The 20,265-nt window shown below is 42.0% G+C and overlaps 1 protein-coding gene across 1 annotated transcript in view; it reads right to left on the reverse strand.

Moving 5' to 3' along the window:
* The window catches only part of LOC115169643 (tensin-3), a 76,675-nt gene that overhangs the window by 8,783 nt on the left and 47,627 nt on the right, over window positions 1-20,265 (reverse strand). The window contains exons 14-20 of the mRNA XM_029725466.1: window positions 14,415-14,572; window positions 14,069-14,198; window positions 13,854-13,937; window positions 5,487-5,628; window positions 3,573-4,135; window positions 1,617-1,703; window positions 1,294-1,425 (exon numbers count right to left, since the gene is read on the reverse strand). Of these exons, the coding sequence (XP_029581326.1) occupies window positions 1,294-1,425; window positions 1,617-1,703; window positions 3,573-4,135; window positions 5,487-5,628; window positions 13,854-13,937; window positions 14,069-14,198; window positions 14,415-14,572 (1,296 nt within the window). The remainder of the gene's footprint in view (window positions 1-1,293; window positions 1,426-1,616; window positions 1,704-3,572; window positions 4,136-5,486; window positions 5,629-13,853; window positions 13,938-14,068; window positions 14,199-14,414; window positions 14,573-20,265) is intronic.

Consider the following 20,265-nt stretch of genomic DNA (forward strand, 5'->3'; position numbering starts at 1 on the left):
AAAGAGCACGGCTGTTTGGTTCTATCACGATGCTGCCCAGAAGAGAGACCCAAAGCTAGGAGCTGTTGAACAAACAGAGAGGGGACTATCATGTTCCCTCCATGGAGGTGAATTCAGAGAGTTGTAACAGTAGAGGGCTTTTATAGCTGTTTGGTTCCCAGGATGCTGCAACTCAGTCAGCCAATTCCGTGATACCCCTGTTCTAATGGGGCCCTCTGGAACATGGAAAGGTTCTGGAAATGTGTGGAACCTGCCCGTATGTACAGATCTAGGACCAGCTTATCCTCCAACAATTCTAACCATGACCATGGATGAACACAAAATTGACCCTAGATAAGCATACACTCCCCTACGTATTTATTTGGACAGTGAAGCTAAAACTTTGAATTTGGCTCTATACTTCAGCATTTTGGATTTAAGATAAAATGTTTTATATGAGGCAACAGTGTCATCTTTTAATCAAGGGTATTTTCATGCATATCTGTTTTACCACACTTTATGTATCTAAGTATTTGGACAAATTCACTTATAGTGTATTACATTTTGTCAAAAGATTAGCATTTGGTCCCATATTCCTAGCAGGCATAAATATCATACCCACCCCAAAAATGCTAATCTCCCCTCTGATTGGTAATGGTGAGAGCTTAGCATGTTTTGGGGGCCTGATCTATAACATTATTCACGATTCATTCATGATTATGTGTAATCATGGTAGCATCCACATTAATGTAGAAGTGTTCAGAAACATATTATATTCTTATTTACAATAAAAGTGACTCCAAAATGGCACAATACATCATTTACCATTTATTTCTAATGGGCACAACATAATCCGAAACACAAGCAAAACAAACTGCAAATGCCTCCAACAAGTTTGTAGAGTCAAAAGCTTGATATTGTAGGCTTGGAAAATGGGAATAAATACTAAACTTTTGACTTCTTTAATACACTATAAGTGAATTTGGCCAAATACTGAAGACACCTTAAAATGTGGGGACTAGATACATAAAGTGCTTTCATTCCTAAACGGTAAAACAGATATGTATGAAAATACCCTCAAATAAAAGGTGACATTCTGTACTGTCACCTCATATAAAACATTTGATTTCAAATCCAAAATGCTGGAGTATAGAGCGAAATTTAAAGTTGTAGCTTCACTGTCCAAATAAATACATAGAGGAGTGTAGCCTATATGGCCTCATCAATCATCATCCTACTCCTATGTCCCACATCAAACAAGAACCGGTCTGAACCTAAAGCTCTGCCCCCTTATCTCTCTCAGCCAATGCCTACCTTTCTTGCTCTGCTGCAGGACTGAGGGAGGGGGTGTGGCCACCTTCATGGCCAGCCCATAGGCTCCTTTGAAGGAGTGGCTGTCCCGTACTATGAAAAATCCGGGCTCCGTGTCCTTCAGGACTGAGATAGCTGAGAGGAGGAGGAAAGAAGGAGGAAAGGAGAAGAGAAGGACACAGGAAGACATTTTAGAGACGGTGTCACAGAGGAGTGTGGAAACTGTCAAAATCTCCCAACACTGTCAAAATGTTGAAGAGCATTATGGAAATTTGGCAGACAAAATACTCCTGGGAGACAAGACACATATTTCCTAATGTTTTTACCTTGGTCCCTGGAGATATCAGGCTTGTACCAGAATTTCGATGTGTCTTGCACAAAGTTTACAGTCACATGCTTGCTGGCTAGGACATCTGGAAATACAGTATCACAAACACACCAGAGGTTAGCCAATGCACAAAGACCTCAGGCATTCAATCACTGTAACCAAGTTCAAAAGACATCCATATGTGGCAAATCCGAATTGACCGAGAAAACTCACAGGGCAGTACCTAAAGGATACAGTACATACAGTGTCAGGAAGACGTATGTGAACCCTTTGGAATTACCTGGATTTCTACATACATTTTTCATAAAATTTGACCTGATCTTGATCTAAGTCACAACAATGGACAAACACAGTGTGCTTAAACGAATAACACACAAAGTATTGTATGTTTCTTGTCCATATTGAATACATAATTTAAACATTCACAGTGTAGGTTGGAAAAAATATGTGAACCCCTAGGCTTATCTTCTCCAAAAGATAATTGGAGTCAGTCAGCTAACCTGGAGTCCGATCAATGAGATGAGATTGGAGATGTTGGTTAGAGATGCCCTGCCCTATAAAAAAAACTCACAAAATGTGAGTTTGCTATTCACTAGAAGCATTTCCTGATGTGAACCATGCCTCGAACAAAAGATCTCAGAAGACCTAAGATTAGAATTGTTGACTTGCATAAAGCTGGAAAGGGTTACAAAAGTATCTTTAAAAGCCTTGATGTTCATCAGTTCACAGTTAGACAAATTGTCTATAAATGGAGAAAGTTCAGCACTGTTGCTACTCTCCCTAGGAGTGGCTGTCCTGCAAAGATGACTGCAAGAGCACAGTGCAGAATGCTCAATGAGGTTAAGAAGAATCTTAGAGTGTCAGCTAAAGACTTACAGAAATCTCTGGAACATGCTAACATCTCTGACGAGTCTACGATACGTAAAACACTAAACACGAATGGTGTTCATGGGAGGACACTACGGAAGAATCCATTTCTGTCAACAACTAAAAAACATTGCTGCACGTCTGAAGTTCGCAAAAGAGCACTTGTTGTGCTACAGTGCTACTGGCAAAATATTCTGCGGACAGATTAAACTAAAGTTCATTGGTTTGGAAGGAACCCAACACTATGTGTGGAGAGAAAAAGGCACAGCACACCAACATCAAAACCTCATCCCAACTGTCAAGTATCGTGGAGGGAGTGCCATGGTTTGGGACTGCTTTGCTGCCTCAGGGCCTGGACAGCTTGCTATCATCAACATAAAAATGAATTCCAAAGTTTATCAAGAAATGTTTCATGAGAATGTAAGGCTATCTGTCTGCCAATTGAAGCTCAACAGCAGTAGGGTGATGCAACAGGACAACGACCAAAAACACAGAAGTAAATCAACAACAGAACGGCTTCAACAGAAGAAAATACGCCTTCTGGAGTGGCCCAGTCAGTCCTGGCCTCAACCCGATTGAGATGCTGTGGCATGACCTCAAGAGAGCGGTTCACACCAGACATCCCAAGAATATTGCTGAACTTAAACAGTTTTGTAAAGAGGAACGGTCCAAAATTCCTCCTGACCGTTGTGCAGGTCTGATCCGCAACTACAGAAAACGTTTGGTTGAGGTTATTGCTGGCAAAGGAGGGTCAAACAGTTATTAAATCCAAGGGTTCACATACCTTTTCCACCCTGCACTGTGAATGTTTATACGGTGTGTTCAATAAAGACATGAAAACGTAAAATTGTTTGCGTGTTATTAGTTTAAGCAGACTGTGTTTGTCTATTGTTGTGACTTAGATGAAGATCAGATCACATTTTATGACCAATTTATGCAGAAATCCAGGTAATTCCAAAGGGTTCACATACTTTTTCTTGCCACTGTAGAACAGAACTGATTACCTTCTTTACAGTATTGTACCAACCCAAGCCATTGGCTCAGATAAGAAGTGATTGGCTATTAACTGTGTAAGCAAGAGGGTTACCTGGCAGAGGTGAAGTGTTGCCCGGCATCTGTGCAGAGGCTGAGAGGTCAGGCAGGATGTTGGGAAATGGGATACTGAGGGAGCTTCCGCTATGTGGGCTGGAGAATCCGCTAGGGGCTGGGGAGGCTGTGCCCAAGGAGTGCTCCCCGTCCGACTCCCTCCTCTTCTCAGGCAGCAGTGGAGGCAAGGCCCCTTGGGCCTGGATCTGCTGCAGCTGCGGCAGGTGCTGGGTCCGGATGGTGCCCAGCCCATCCATGGAACCCATAATGGACAGGCCCCTCTCCATGCCTCCGTTCCCCAGTAGAGGAGAGGCAGAAGGTGGGCAGTCGGCTGTGCCATAGCCCCCCAAGCCTAAGTTGTCTTTCTCATCGAAGCTGTGCGTAAGGCTGTGGGTGAGGCCATAGTGTGCCATGTGGCTCTGCTGGCTGCCCCGGGGGGAGCTGTGGGCGTTGGGCACAGGGTGGGGTTGGGGGTGCATGGGAGGGGAGTGGTGGCCATAGTCCAAGGACATGGAGTGGGGCAGGAGGGCTCTGTCCTCTGGCCAGGGCTGACCCATGGAGGGGCTTGAGAGAGGAGGTAGAACACAAAAATTAGAAGATCATCAAAAACACCTCTCTAATGAAACTGTATGACCATTATGTATTTTCAGAACATGTAGCCTATAAGCATAATTAGCATCTGCTAAAATGTAAAATGTACATGTACAGTACCAGTCAAAAGTTTTGAACACACCTACTCATATTTTTACTATGTTCTCCATTGTAGAATAATAGTGAAGACATCAAAACTATGAAATAACATATATGGAATCATGTAGTAACCAAAAAAGTGTTCAACAATTTGAGATTCTTCAAAGTAGCCACTCTTTGCCTTGATGAGTTTTTCACACTCTTGGCATTCTCTCAACCAGCTTCATGGGGTAGTCATGTGGAATGGATTTCAATTAATAGGTGTGATTGTTAAAAGTTAATTTGTGGAAGTTAATTTGTTCATTCTTAATGTGTATGAGCCAATCAGTTGTGTTGTGAAAAGGTAGGGGTGGTATACAGAAGATACAACCCTATTTGGTAAAAGACTAAGTCCATATTATGGCAAGAACAGCTCAAATAAGCAAAGAGAAATGACAGTCCATCATTACTTTAAGACATGAAGGTCAGTCAATCAGGAACATTTCAAGAACTTTGAAAGTTTCTTCAAGTGCAGTCGCAAAAACCATCAAGCGCTATGATGAAACTAACTCTCATGATGACCGCCACAGGAAAGGAATACCCAGAGTTACCTCTTCTGCAGAGGATAAGTTCCTTAGAGTTACCAGCCTCAGAAATTGCAGCCCAAATAAATGCTTCACAGAGTTCTCAAGTAACAGACACATCTCAACATCAACTGTTCAGAGGAGACTGCGTGAATTAGGCCTTCATGGTCCAATTGCTGCAAAGAAACCACTACTAAAGGACATCAATAAGAAAAAGAGACTAGCTTGGGCCAAGAAACACACGCAATGGACATTAGACCAGTGGAAATCTGTCCTTGGTCTGATGAGTCCAAAAATGCTCAGCATATGTGGGAACTCCTTCAAGACTGTTGGAAAAGCATTCCTCATGAAGCTGGTTGAGAGAATGCCAAGAGTGTGCAAAGCTGTCATCAAGGCAAAGGGTGGCTACTTTGAAGAATCTAAAACATAAAATATATTTTGATTTGATTAATACTTTTTTGTTCACTACATGATTCCATATGTGTTATTTCATAGTTTTGATGTCTTAACTATTATTATACAATGTGAAAAATAGTACAAATAAATAAAAACCCTTGAATGAGTAGGTGTGTCCAAACTTTTGACTGGTACTGTACATTTTGAATAAACATGAGCTGGGCCTCTAGTAATTGTGTGAAAGGGTTGTATTTGATTGGCTGTACCTGTCTGTCCGTTGTGGCATCCCACTAATGAACGCCGAGCGAGAGTAACCGAAGGACCTATGGCAGCTGGGGGAAGAGTCTGGCAGGCACTCTTCTGCCGACTGGGGAACATGACCAATCATCTCTAAGTAACCTCTGGGCTCTGTGGGGGTGTGAGAGGGCATATATATTACAAATTACACATATAGGATATTACATTCAAGGACTAGGGATAGAATGCACTAAACCTGTCTGTTGACAGACCCTCCAAAATAAATCACATTTCATCCAGTTTCTCCAAAACATCTGGATATTACATGAACAGAAACAGAGCAGAAATCTGTTAACCATAACTTTACGAATTTCAGTCACATAAAAGTGCTGTCCTTCCACGTGAGACATATTAGAGTACATCCAATAGTGAAGAGAGCAGTCAGCAGTGGAGTTAAATGATTCTCCAGTCAGTCTGCTGGTGGTTCAACAGTACAGCAGCCATCCATCGCTCTGTTCAGGACGGAGCCGATTACTCTGCCTAGCAGAGCCCCCCGACATAATTGAATAAATCTTTTATCACTGATATGGAGGCACTGACAGGTGCCTGCCCCCAAAACCTGAAACCACATGTTTCCAGTCCACATATTCCACACAGCTTAGTGACTGACGGATGTTTCCATGGGTTACCAGTTATCTCTATGGGAATGTGGAGGGCAAGGCAGACAAGCAGACGAGAGCGAGGGGGACTGGTATCTTTTTGTCCCTCGCCCCTTCTATTGACACTAGTACTTTCACTGAGGAAATGTAAAAAAAATGGTGGGCCACCAGATTTCTCGACCCGCTGTAACCATGGCACGGCTGAATGCGGTGATTCTATATGCAGTGCGTGCTTGGGTAAAGTGGGCACAGTGGGGGAACAGATCAGTCTGGGGATGCTGTGACTCTCACAACCCCTCTGACACAGATCACTATGTCACTATGACAACAGTCACTGTGTGTGTGTGAGTATAACCCCAGGCATCATCACTGCCATTCCTCACCAATGACCCACAGTCACGACAGGACAGCACAACTCTGCCAACTACTCAACTGAATTTGGAACAAAAACCCTATTAATGACTGTTTTCAGAGGAAGGGAACCACAGAAGGTACTTATGGCATGTCTGATTATGTCTCTACACTCTAAACTATTGTTTAAAGGGGCAAAAGCGAATTCCTTGCCCCTGTTTCGGTAAAAAGCTCAGAGATGGGGCTGAAGAAATGTAACCACTCTCAAATTCATAGACAGAGCTATGGATGCAAGGACTGACCATCCATGATGTCAAAGTTATAGTTTTAACCATGTTTTGAGGCTGTACAGTGTTTGTTTACATTTACTTTGTTTACAAATGGAGTAAAACAAGCTCATATTTTGGGTTCTGATGGGGTACGAAAGTTGAACTATTAATGCTCATGAGGCAATTATTAGTTATATTCTCCAATAATTAATCAGCATATACAAGTAATTTAAAAGTCCAATAATGGATCCAGCATCTGCAGATTGTGCCTTTAAGATATATGCCAGTACATGATAAATCTCTACATCAGCAAACAATTCACTTTCATTGCAGCCACATAAAAACAGCATGATCACTTTGCTCGTTGTATATATCATTCCTTCGAACAACTATCTATATGCTCTCCTCCTCTCACCTTTTCCCTTCTCTTGTGGACTTCAGTACACAAAACATCAGCCGTTGATGTCAAATTGTGATTGAGAGACTGATGAAGTGTGTGCAGCCTGCTTTCCATTGTGAGAGCATGGGCTCTCAAAAAAATAAAATCTGGTTGTTTTTTCTCCTACCATATCAGTTGTGTTATAGTCTCATACATTATTTTAACATTTCTACAAATTTCAATGTGTTTTCTATCCAATGCTACCAATTATATGCATATCCTGGCTTCTGGGCCTGTGTAACAGGCAGTTTACTGTGGGCACATCAGTCAGGAGGAAATTGAGAAAAAAGGACCCCAGCCTGAAAATCGCTCAACACAGAATAGTGCACACTTTCTTGGAAATCGTTTGGAGAAAAAATAATTTCTATACTTTCTATTTTATTCAGCCTTGTTTAATTGTATTCTTCATACTATAAAATAATAAAAATAACGCCACGGAATTCTAAGCAAATCTTGTTTGTTAAAACCTGTTTTGGCTTGATCCCGTTAGCGGGATCGATATGACGACAGCCAGTGAAAGTGCAGGGCGGTAAATTCAAAATAACAAAAATCTTATAATTAAAATTTCTCAAACATACAAGTATTATACACCATTTTAAAGGTAAGATTCTCCTTAATCCAACCACAGTGTCCGATTTCAAAAAGGCTTTACGTGGAAAGCATAACATTAGATTATGTTAGGATAGCGCCTAAACAAGAAAAACCACACAGCCATTTTCCAAGCAAGGAGAGGCGTCACAAAAAACAGAAATACAGCTAAAATGAATCACTAACCTTTCATGATCTTCATCAGATGACACTCCCAGGACTCAATGTTACAAAATACATGTATGTTTTGTTCGATAAAGTTCATATTTATATCCATAAACCGCATTTTACATTGGCGCATGATGTTCAGAAAATGTATTCCCACCAAAACTACCGGTGAATGAGCACATCAATTTACAAAAATACTCATCATAAACATTGATCAAATTTACAATAGTTATTGAAAGAATTCTAGATACACTTCTCCTGAATGCAACCGCTGTGTCAGATTTTAAAATAGCTTTATGGCGAAAGCACATTTTTCAATATTCTGAGTACAGAGCTCAGGCATCAAAGCAAGCTATACAGTTACCCGCCAAGTTCTGGAGTCAATTAAACTCAGAATTAGTATTATAAATCTTCACTTACCTTTGCTGATCTTCGTCAGAATGCACTCCCAGGACTCCCACTCCACAAGAAATTTTATTTTTGTTCGAAAAAATACCTCCGTTTTGTTCACGCATTCAGATCACTAATCCAAAGGCATAACGCGTGAGCGTAAAACCAGAGACAAAAAGTCAAATAGTTCCATTACCGTCTGTAGAAACATGTAAAACGATGTTTACAATCAATCCTTAGGGTATTTTTAACATAAATCTTCGATAATATTCCAACCGGATAATAGCGTATTCATTACAGAGGAAAAAGAAGGGGTGGCGCACCTTCGTGAGCGCGAGGTAAACAACTCACTGGTCCCAGGCAGTCCACTGATTGACTGAGCTCCTATTCTCTGCCCAGTAACAGTAGAAGCATGAAACAAGTTTCTCAAGGCTGTTGACAGTCAATGGAAGCCTTAGGAAGTGCAAAATGACACCACAGACACTGTAGTTTGAATAAGGATTTGATAGAAAAACTACAAGTCACTTTCTTGTTGGATTTTTTCTCAGGTTTTTGCCTGCCATATGAGTTCTGTTATACTCAGACATCATTCAAGCAGTTTTAGAAACCTCAGAGTGTTTTCTATCCAAATCTACTAATAATATGCATATCTTAGTTTCTGGGAGTGAGTAGCAGGCAGTTTACTCTGGGAACGTCAGTCATCCAAGCTACTCAATACTGCCACCATCCATAAGAAGTTAAATTAATTTGTGTAGCCCACAGCCATATGGCCAAGCTATATCAAGGCCTAACATAAGGACAACTCAGAGTATGCTGTTCTGTTCTTCTGAAATAGACTACATTTTCTTCATATCATGTTTCTTTAGACCTTTTGTGATGGGGTAGGCTCTATTAAATTGATTTATTAGACTTTTTAAAATGTAGATGTTCCAAAGTCTGCATCAGTGGCTTATAGGCTATGTGTAGAAGCCAGGATATGCTAAATGTTTTTGTTAATTAACGGTAAATTACCATGAGACCGGCAGTTATTTGCTTGACAGTCAACGGCTGTGACCGCCACAGTCCTAATTTATGTCAACTTCTGAAGGTCGTCCTCCAGCCTATCAGAGCTCTTGCAGCGTGAACTGACGTATTACCCACCCAATCAAAGGATCATAGAATGAATCTAGTACTGAAAGCATATGCTTCAGCTATCACTGCCATGCATAAAATGTGATGAGTAGTTTACTCAAAGAGAAAAAGACAATAGTTGAACAGTTTTGAACAATTTAATTTCTTCCAAAAGCAAGGAGAGGCAAGAGAGAGATATTTGCTTGTATTTTTTTTTACTTTCACTTAGCTAGCAAATGCAGCTAGCTAGTTTTGCCTACTCAAACAGAGAGGGATGCTATGTTAGCTAGCTGGCTATGGATATCCAACACCGGAACTATGCCAAGTCAAGGTAAGCTTTTGGTTTTATAAATGTATTATAAATTCTTTGGTAGTGCAAACACACAATTTCATCAGCTGTCGGGTAGCTGGTCTCAGACGATCCCGCAGGTGAAGACGCCGAATGTGGACGTCCTGGTCTGGCATGGTTAGACGTGGTCTGCGGTTGTGAGGTAAATTTGATATACTTCCAAATTCTTTAAAACAATGTTGGAGGTGGCATATGGTAGAGAAATTAACATGACATTCTCTGGCAACAGCTCTGGTGGACATTCCTGCAGTCAGCATGCCAATTGCACTCTCCCTCGAAACTTGGGAGTCGGGACCTTTTATTGTACCCAGCACATTTAAAAAAAATGTTACATTTTATTTAACCTTTATTTAACTAGGCAAGTCAGTTAAGAACAAATACTTATTTACAATGATAGCCTACCCTGGCCAAACCTGGATGACGCTGGGCCAATTGTGTGCCGCCCCATGGGACTCCCAATCACGGACAGTTCATGAAACATGGGACCAACACTTTGCATGTTGCATTTATATTTTTGTTCAGTGTATTATATTCAACCCAAGGGCACAATGGCCACTTTGGCCACAAAAGGCATGTCTTTTTTAGAAGACATTACGGTGGGGAAATTCGAGGCCTGGTGAGAATATTATCAACTGACTTAATTTCTGCAAAAACATTCAGAAACCTTCTCAGGGAAGCTCATCTGCGCGCTCGTCGTCCTCACCAGAGTCTTAACCCGACTTAACCCGACTTCGATGGCTACAGGCATGTTGGAGAAGTATGTTCTTCACGGATAAATACCAGTTTCAGCTGTACTGGGTAGATGGCAGACAGCGTGTATGGCGTCGTGTTGGCAAGCGGTTTGCTGATGTCAACATTGTGAACAGAGTGCCCCATGGTGGCACTCTGGTGGCATGGTGGCAGTGGGGTTATGGTATGAGCTATGGACCATGAACACAATTGCATTTTATCGATGGAAATTTGAATGCACAGAGATACCATGACAAAATCCTGAGGCCCATTGTCGTGCCATTCATCCGGAGCCATCACCTCATGCATTATTATTTTCTCCCCAATTTCATGATATCCAATTGGTAGTTACAGTCTTGTCCCATCGCTGCAACTCCTATACAGACTCAGGAGAGGCGAAGGTCAAGAGCCATGCGTCCTCCGAAACATGACTCTGCCAAGCCTCACTTCTTCTTGACACACTGCTCGCTTAACCCGGAAGCCAGCCACATCAATGTGTCGGAGGAAACACCGTCCAACTGGCGGCCGTGTCAGTGTGCATGCTCCAGGCCTGCCACAGGAGTCGCTAGAGCGCGATGGGAAAAGGACATCCCGGCCGGCAAAACCCTCCCCTAACCGGGACAACTCTGGGCCAATTGTGCGCCGCCTCGGGTCTTCCGGTCGCGGCCAGCTGCGACACAGCCCTGGATCAAACCCGGATCTGTATTGACGCCTCTAGGACTGTGATGCAGTGCCTTAGATCACTGTGCCACTCGGGAGGCCCGTCATCACCTCATGTTTCAGCATAATAATAATAATAATAATAATAATAATAATGTCTCAAGGATCTGTACACAATTCCTGGATGCTGAAAATGTCCCAGTTCTTCCATGGCCTGCATACTCACCAGACATGTCACCCATTGAGCATTTTTGGGATGTTCTGCATCGACAACAGCGTGTTCCAGTTCCAGTCAATATCTAGCAATGTTGCACAGCCATTGAAGCGAGTGGTACAACATTCTACAGTTCACAATCAACAGCCTGATCAACTCTATGTGAAGGAGATGTATCTCGTTGTATAAGGCAAATGGTTCTCACACTAGATACTGACTGGTTATCTGATCAACGCTCCTACCTTTTCTTAACATTTCTGTATTCCTAGTCCTGTGAAATCCATAGATTCAGGCCTAATTATTTTATTTCAATTGACTGATTTCCTTTTATGAACTGTAACTCAGTAAAATCTTAGAAATTATTACACGTTTATATTTGCGTTTATATTTTTGTTCGGTGTAATTATAATTCCCTTCTCCCAGCTACCGTGCTCCTCTCACTCACATGGCTCTCTCAGATATCTCAATTCTTATTAGCCAATGCCCATCACTTGATCTCTGGTCCTTCTCACCGCTAAGAAGTAGGCTACAAGTAATGACAGATACATCGGGGACGCAAATGCGCTCGTCCCTCTTATCGAATTCCGAGGCGCATATTGATTTTAGAACTGTCCACATGTAGCCTACTTTTTGTCAGCCAACAAAATGAGTAGGCCTAACTAACAGCAAAAACACTAGCCTATGCCAATCAACTATCCCACATAGTACATTGACCTTTTCTATTGGTTAACTTGTCCTTCTGTGCAAGAAATAAAAATTCCAAACATTCTTCGGGACAGTTGTGGGATGCAATAGACCCCAAATTAATGCTACTACTAGCATCAAAAAAACTTTTTTAAAGCAATGAGGCTGATGCAACAGATCAGAGCGTTTAGCTTAAAATGTTGATAAACTATTAGGCTATATCTTCACGTAATAAACACATCAATGCGCACATGGCAGTATGCTCAAAGCGCAAATGTTCCAAAACGCAATCAATTAGCTGGAAAACACTGTTCTCAAAAGTGACCGCAAATGTGATTATGCATTTAATACTTTATTTTAAAGTTGCATTGTTATGGTGAAAATCATCTTCCCCAAACTTGAAACTCAAGCGTCGCCTATGTATGACTGTTGGGCTCTACACCAGTTGTAAAGAGGATTAACGTGCTTCATTCACTGAGGAGGATGGTCCTCACCTTTCTCCTCTGAGGAGCCTCCACCGATACAGATGAAGGATCTTCATTTGAGCACCCTTATACAGGAAAGCTTTTCTGCAATGCAGGACATTTTAAACTTGTATAATACTTTAGGTTTAAAAAGGCTTCTGAAGTTTGTAATTTCCACTGATTTCAGACTTCAAATTTATCAACCCCTACAAAAATGTTGCTGCAGAATTATTTTCCTGCTGAAGCAGACTGGCTCACATTAAGATCCTACATCTGTATAACTGGGTGTGTTCCACCACTGAGAAGCATCTAAAACCACAGCAAAACTTCTACGGACAAACAAAAAATGGAACTGTTTCAGAACCTGAAGGCTTTGACATAATGTGCTATAAAAGACTAACTTTTCAGGACTGAAACCACACAGACGTTCTCCAAACCAACCATGGGAGGAGAGAGTCTGGTATTGAACCCCCAGGGAAGGGAAGCAGTCCCTGGCTTTGTTTAGTGCACTGCCTCCAACCAACACAATGTTCTTAACTACAGGTCAGGGATCATACATTCGTTATGGAATGTGACCAGCAATGGTGCAATACCACAAGGAAAACAATTGCATCAAGACAAATAACTAGATATAAACACATAAACATCATGTACAGCTTACAGGGCTATGGTCGATTACATTCCGAGAGAAGTTCTCATGATGGAGACAGTCTCGGAGGAGGAGTCAAAAGCAGTTGATAAACAATGAACAAACCCAAAGGTTCTCATCCCTGTTCATACCCTTGTACTGTCTGTCACTGGGTCCCTCTCTGTCTCCTAGAGCTTCTTCTCTCAGTCACTCTCTTTCTCTGTCACCTACTCTCTGTTGTTAATTAAGTGAGAGATGAAGTAAAGAGGGAGAGGGGGATGAGAGGGAGAATGACTGGAATAGACTCCATCACTTCCAACATGTCCACTTCCCTACATAGAACACTTACTATGAATTGTTTCACTGCCCCATGGTCTGGCTCCTTCAATCAAATGGCTTTGTCAATGGTCAAGTGCCACATTATCTATTCACCTCACAATGGCCTGACATTTCAATATATCTATTCACTTTATTTAGAGACTAGTGGTATTTCTATGAGTGATTCTATACTCTAAAAATATAAGTATTTTTTGAGTAACAGCTGTAGTCCATTGTGTTAAAGAATATATTTCAACATTTATCTCAATTCATCTGAATGAAGAATGAATGAATGAGAATGTCAGTGTGCTGTGATACACACAGCTTAGAGCCTACATTCTCCAGAAGTACAGTACACATTGCCACAATGACCTACCGTGCTCCGTCCTGTAAGCTCCGTAGGATTGCATGCTGGGAGATGGAGTTTGCCTCAGTTGAGTGAATTCCGCCATGTTTTTCACTATGGAAGCATAGAAGAAGAGATGAGGTTTAAAATTCAGTAATTCAGCAACGATCACGAGAGCCACCATATGAACACACACACACACAAACCCCTGGGAAAAGACACAAGACAATAACGGAGGCTCTTACCATAAGGTGTAGGGGGAGAGATAGGGAAGGCAGGAGTAGGAGTCATGTCACTACCAGCCTCCACTCCACTGTCCATCTTTGGACCCTGAGCTCTGTAGTCCACACTGTCACTCCTGAACAGCATGCCATGCTGTAATACAAAACACACAGACGGAAATACACACACACACACACACAGGAAAAACATGCGTGTGAACATCACCTCATTGTCACCCAGCAAAAACAGTACACAGCAAAACACGGCACGAACACACAAAATAGGGCACATCATGACAAGCAAGATAATGACAAGGTATTGACAGACATTGGGAGTCAGTGATTTCACGGTTTCAGTATGTTCGAGTACCTGGGAGTGAGGTACGCAGGGTGAGTAGGTCCGTGTGCTCTTGTACTCCTCCTGCACGCCCCAGCGTAAGCCACCGAATCCTGGGTGATCTGTGACATCACTGCCTTGCCGACTCTGCATGGCGTCCACTCTGACGTCACCAACGGACAATGGGGCAGCTGCACAGACACACAAACAGAGAGACGGAGAGGAGGGTGAGAACTGGCCAGTAATGTTGAGCATACCAGAAAGCCATACCACCACAAATCTGTAGGAAATACACGCTTCTGAAGAATGTCAACCCGTTAAGCCATGTTAGTGACATGCAATGTGTGAAGCAATAGCATACCAAAGACTTCTGGCTCTAATTTCTTGACTACAATCTCAACTAGGAGTTATTATACCTCTCCAATAACTTCAACTGGGATCATATTTAGCTTAGTACTAGTGTCTGCGTCGTTGTGAGTGGACAGGTGAGGAATGCAGCGGGGGCTGAGAGGAATGTGAGGTGGGGGTCAGGATTGTGAATGACTGGCGTGGGGTGACCCTCCACTTGGCACGGGGTGCTAATTTAAGGCCTCCCGGTGTGTGTGTGTGTGTGTGTGTGTGTGTGTGTGTTTGTGTGTTGTTGTGACTGTCGTGTTATTTTGGACTTCATTTGTGTGTGTTTTTCTCTGTCAGCATCTTTTCTTTTGAGTGTGTGTCCGTTTTTTTTCGAAACCAGTATGTTTCAGTCTGGCTAGGTACACTTGCGCCTTTGTACATTAACATTTACATTTTAGTAATTTACAGATGTAGGATCTTAATTTGATCACTCTTTTGTTGCTTTTCCTGCAAATTAGTAAATGCCAACTTGTAGTGGATTTGAGTTTGAAAAAGGCTTCTAAAGTTTGTAATTTGAAATGTCAGACTTGATTTACCCTAACGAAAAAAGTTTTCAACCCCTACAAAAATGTCAATTGATTAAAATGCACATAATAATTCACATTTCCTGTTGCGACTTAAAATTTGTGCATTCATCTTAAGATGTATATAAATATCACAGTTGTAGTACATTTTCCTTCAGTAAAGAAGTTATCAGCAAAGTCAGTGCTAGTAGGAAAAGACAAGAGCAGGCTGTTTTTTTCTGGGGGCGTGGGATTTATTTAATCTACTCTTTGAAGAAGTAGAGTTTCAGACCTTTTCGGGAGATGGACAGGGACTCCACTGTCTTGACGTTAGGGGGAAGCTTGTTCTAAAATTGGGGTGCCAGGACAGAGAAGAGCTTTGACTATGTTGAGCGGAAGATGACCCATGTAGGGGTGGGAGGGCCAAGAGACCATAGGTGACATAACGGAGTGCTCTGATTGGGGTGTAGGGTTTGAGCATAGCCTGAAGGTAAGGAGGGGCAGTTCTCCTTGCAGCTCCATAGGCACGTACCATGGTCTTGAAGTGGATGCGAGCTTCGACTAAAAGTTTGTCTCTGTTGTGGGTTGGAGGCATCATGGGGAGTTGAGCTCATTGAATAGGATCTGAATGAATGGCCATATCATTACCATGTGATAGACAAACACTGCAATGACTCTCACTATCACCTCTCTAACTCCTGATCTCAGGTGGGATCTCTTCATTGTCTTTTAGCTTGTAAACAGTCATTTTTGGGATGTTGCTATCTTTTTCTGTTTTTGGGAGACCTCAAGATTATGTTAGTCACTCAGCAAACATAAGTACGACAGTACAACAGTACTTAGCCTATTTCCACGAAAGTGTGGCAGTGAGTGTGGCAGTGTTTGTGCATGTCTTCTATACAGCTGCTCTACACATGGGATCTATGGCTACAGCTGTTCTGTCTACCTGCCTGCCTGTCATATTGTCAAACCACTGCAACTTATCCAGAATGCTGCAGCCCGCATTATGTTCAACCTTCCCTATTTTTGCCATGTTATCCCACTCCTCTGTACGCTTCCAGTCAACGCTCGCATTCCACTTCAACACAATGGTACTTGCCTACGGAGCAACAAGAGGAACTGCCACTCTTTACCTTCAGGCTATGCTGACTGTCTCCGCACTGCTGTACTGTTGCTACCTGCCAAACCCTTGAGCTTTTTACTCTTAATAACTATTTAATCAAACTCTGTTTTTAACAAGTTTACCAAGGTCTTAGTTTTGTCCTCACACAACTTTTTTTTACATTCAACTTTTTCACCATGGAGGCCTTATCTGGACATAGATCTGCAGGACCTCCTCCGGACGAAAACAAGCTACTGTTGTCACGCCTGCTCCCCGTCCCTGGTGCTCGAGTGCGCCAGGCTACCCTTCTTTACACGCACCTGTCACCATCATTACGCCAGCAGCGCTCATTGGACTCACCTGGACTCCTTGACGTTGTTGATTACCCCCTGTATATCGGTCTGTTCTTCGGTGGTGTTCCCTGTGTCCGCATTAGTTGCTGTTATGTGTTCCTGTCCAGACGCTGTTCGTCAGCTATTAAACGTTCACTCCCTGTACCTGCTTCTCATCTCCTGCGTCACTCCATACAACTGCAACATTATGCCTTCTCATTGCAGTCGCTGTACTCTTAATATAAAGGAGAACTATCACCTTGTGGTGAGGATAGCCGAGTTGCAAGCTTAGCTTCAGACGCAATCGTTAGGCAAGGACAATTTAAGTGTAGGAAAGGATGATACAGCGTCTGTGCCACCAGTAAATACAGGTAGTATTGTTAATCCCGGGCAATTTTCTTATGGCTACTGGAAATAAATGCTTTTGGCATGCTCAACCGGTGTCGCTCATTCAGCCGCTGTAAACTTTCAAGCGGTTTTCCACACAAAGTAACGAGTCAGAGCCCGAGCCTTCTCAGGTCTCTCCTCCACCTGTTACTGGATCTGAGCCTCCGAAGCCTCCCACCATTACCTCTGACAAATTGAAAACCCTAGTCGTTGGCGACTCCATTGTCCGCAATATTAGAATCATCCAACGATCATACGTTGTTTACCAGAGGGCAGGGCTACCCACATAAAGGCTCATCTGAAGATGATGCTGGCTGAGGCTAAAACTGGTGAGTGTAAATAGTATAGGGATATTGTTATCCGCGTTGGCACTAACGATGTTAGGATGAAACAGTCAGACGTCACCAAGCGCAACATAACTTCAGCGTGTAATTTAGCTAGAAAGATGTCAGGAGGAATGAGCCAAAATTCACCCAACTTATTGTGGGAAGCTTGTGGGGGGCTACCCAAAACTTTTGACCCATGTTAAGCAATTTAAAGGCAATGCTACCAAATATTAACTGAGTGTATGTAAACTTCTGACCCACTGGGAATGTGATGAAAATATTAAAAACTGAAATAAATCATTCTCTCTACTATTATTCTGACATTTCACATTCTTAAAATAAAGTGGTGATCCTAACTTACCTAAGACAGGGAATTTTTACTAGGATTAAATGTCAGGAATTGTGAAAAACTGAGTTTAAATGTATTTGGCTAAGGTGTATGTAAACTTCTGACTTCAACTGTATGTATATTTTTAAAGTATTTTGAGCTTCTAGTCATAAAATCTATGCAGCCTACTCAATCACCTTTTATAGCTACTGTTTACAGGCCTCCTGGGCCATATACAGCGTTCCTCACTGAGTTCACTGAATTCCTATCAGATCTCATCATCATGGCAGATATTTACATTTTTGGTAACTTCAAAATTCTCATGGAAAAGTCCACAGAACCGCTCCAAAAGGCTTTTGGAGCCATTTTTGACTCAGTGGGTTTTGTCCAACATGTCTCCGGACCTACGCTTTGCCACATTAATACCCTGTGACTAGTTTTGTCCTGTGGAATAAATATTGTGGATCTAAATGTTTTTCCTCATTGTCCTGGACTATTATGTTTGCAATTGCAACAAATAATCTGATCAGACTCCAACAAAGAATTGTCAAAAGCCAAACTATAAATTCTCGGACAACCCAGATTCCTAGATGTCCTTCCAGACTCCCTCCACCTACCCAAGGACGTTGGAGTACAAAAATCAGTTAACCACCTCACTAAGGATCTACATTTAACATTGAGAAATACTGTACCCTAGATGCAGTAGCCAAAAACATTTGTCACAAGAAATTTGCTCCCTGGTCCAAAGAAAATACCAGAGCCCTGAAGCAAGCTTCCAGAAAATTGGAACGGAATTGGCGTCTTCCGACTATCTTGGAAAGACAGTACCGTACAATATCGAAGAGCCCTCACTGCTGCTCGAGGAAACCTACTTTCCCAACATAATTGAGGAGATTAAAATCAATCCAAAATGTATTTTTGATACTGTCGCAAAGACAGCTAATAAGCCGCATTCCCCAAGTGAGGATGGCCTTCACTTCAGCAGTGATGAATTCATTAACGTCTTCGACAAAAAGGTCCTGATCATTAGAAAGGAAATTACGGAGACCTATTTGAATCTGCGTATTTCTCCAAAACTCAGTTGTCCTAAGTCTGCACAGAACTGCCAGGACCGAGGATCAATGGAGACACTCAAGTTTTTTAATCCTGTATCTCTCGACACATTCACGAAAATAGTCATGGCCTCTAAACCTTACAGCTGCCTACCCTATTCCAACTACTGAAAGAGCTACTTCCTGTGCTTGGCCCTCCTATGTTGAACATAATAAATGTCTCCTATTCTCCGGGTCTGTACCAAACTCACTAAAAGTGGCAGTAATAAAGCCTTTCCTGAAAAAGACAGACCTTGACCGGTATTTTAATTTTTTTACAACTAATCAGTCTATATCGAATCTCCCATTCCTCTCAATTTTTTGGGATAAAGCTGTTGCGCTTCAACTCACTGACTTCCTGAAGACAAATTATTTATACAGTCTGATTTCAGACCCCATCATACTAATGAGACTGTGCTCGTGAAGGTGTTAAATGACCTTTTAATGGCATCAGTCCAAGGCTCTGCATCTGTCATCGTGCTCCTAGATCTTAGTGTTGCTTTTGACACTATCGATCACCACATTCTTTTGGAGAGATTAGAAACCCTATTTGGTCTACACGGACAATTTCTTGGCTGGTTTAGGTCTTATCTGTCTGAAAGATATCAGTTTGTCTCTGTGGATGGTTTATCAATGATACATTTCGGTGTTCCTCAAGGTTTCGTTTTAGAACCATCATGGTTTTCACTATATACTACCTCTTGGTGATGTCATTTGGAACACACAATGTCAACTTTCACTGCTATGCGGACAACACACAGCTGTACAATTCGATGAAACATGGTGAAGGCTCAAAATTGCCTACCCTGGAAGCCTGTATTTCAGACATAAGGAAGTGGATGGCGGCAAATGTTTTACTTTTAAACTCGGACAGAACAGAGATGCTAATTATATGTCCCAAGAAACAAAGAGATCTGCTGTTTGAGCTGACAATTAATCTAGGTGGTTGTACAGTCGTCTCAAATAAAACTGTGAAGGACCTCAGCGTTACTCTGGACCCTGATCTCACTTTTGACGAACATATCAAGAATATTTCAAGGCCAGCTTTTTTCCATCTTTGTAACTTTTTGTCCCAAAATGATGCATAAAAGCTAATCCATGCTTTTGTCACTTCTAGATTAGACTACTGCAATGCTCTACTCTCCGGCTACCCGGATAAAGCACTAAATAAACTTCAGTTGGTGCTGAATACAGCTGCTAGAATCTTGACTAGAACAAAAAAAAACTATCATATTATGTGCTAGCCTCTCTACAATGGCTTCCTGTTAAGTCTAGGGCTGATTTCAAGGCTTTACTGCTAACCTACAAAGGATTACATGGACTCTCCGATTTGGTCCTGCCGTACATACCTACACGTACGCTACGGTCACAAGACGCGGCCTTCTTATTGTCCCTAGAATTTCTAAGCAAACAGCTGGA

This window comes from Salmo trutta, chromosome 31 (assembly GCF_901001165.1).
Source record: "Salmo trutta chromosome 31, fSalTru1.1, whole genome shotgun sequence".
NCBI lineage: Eukaryota > Metazoa > Chordata > Actinopteri > Salmoniformes > Salmonidae > Salmo > Salmo trutta.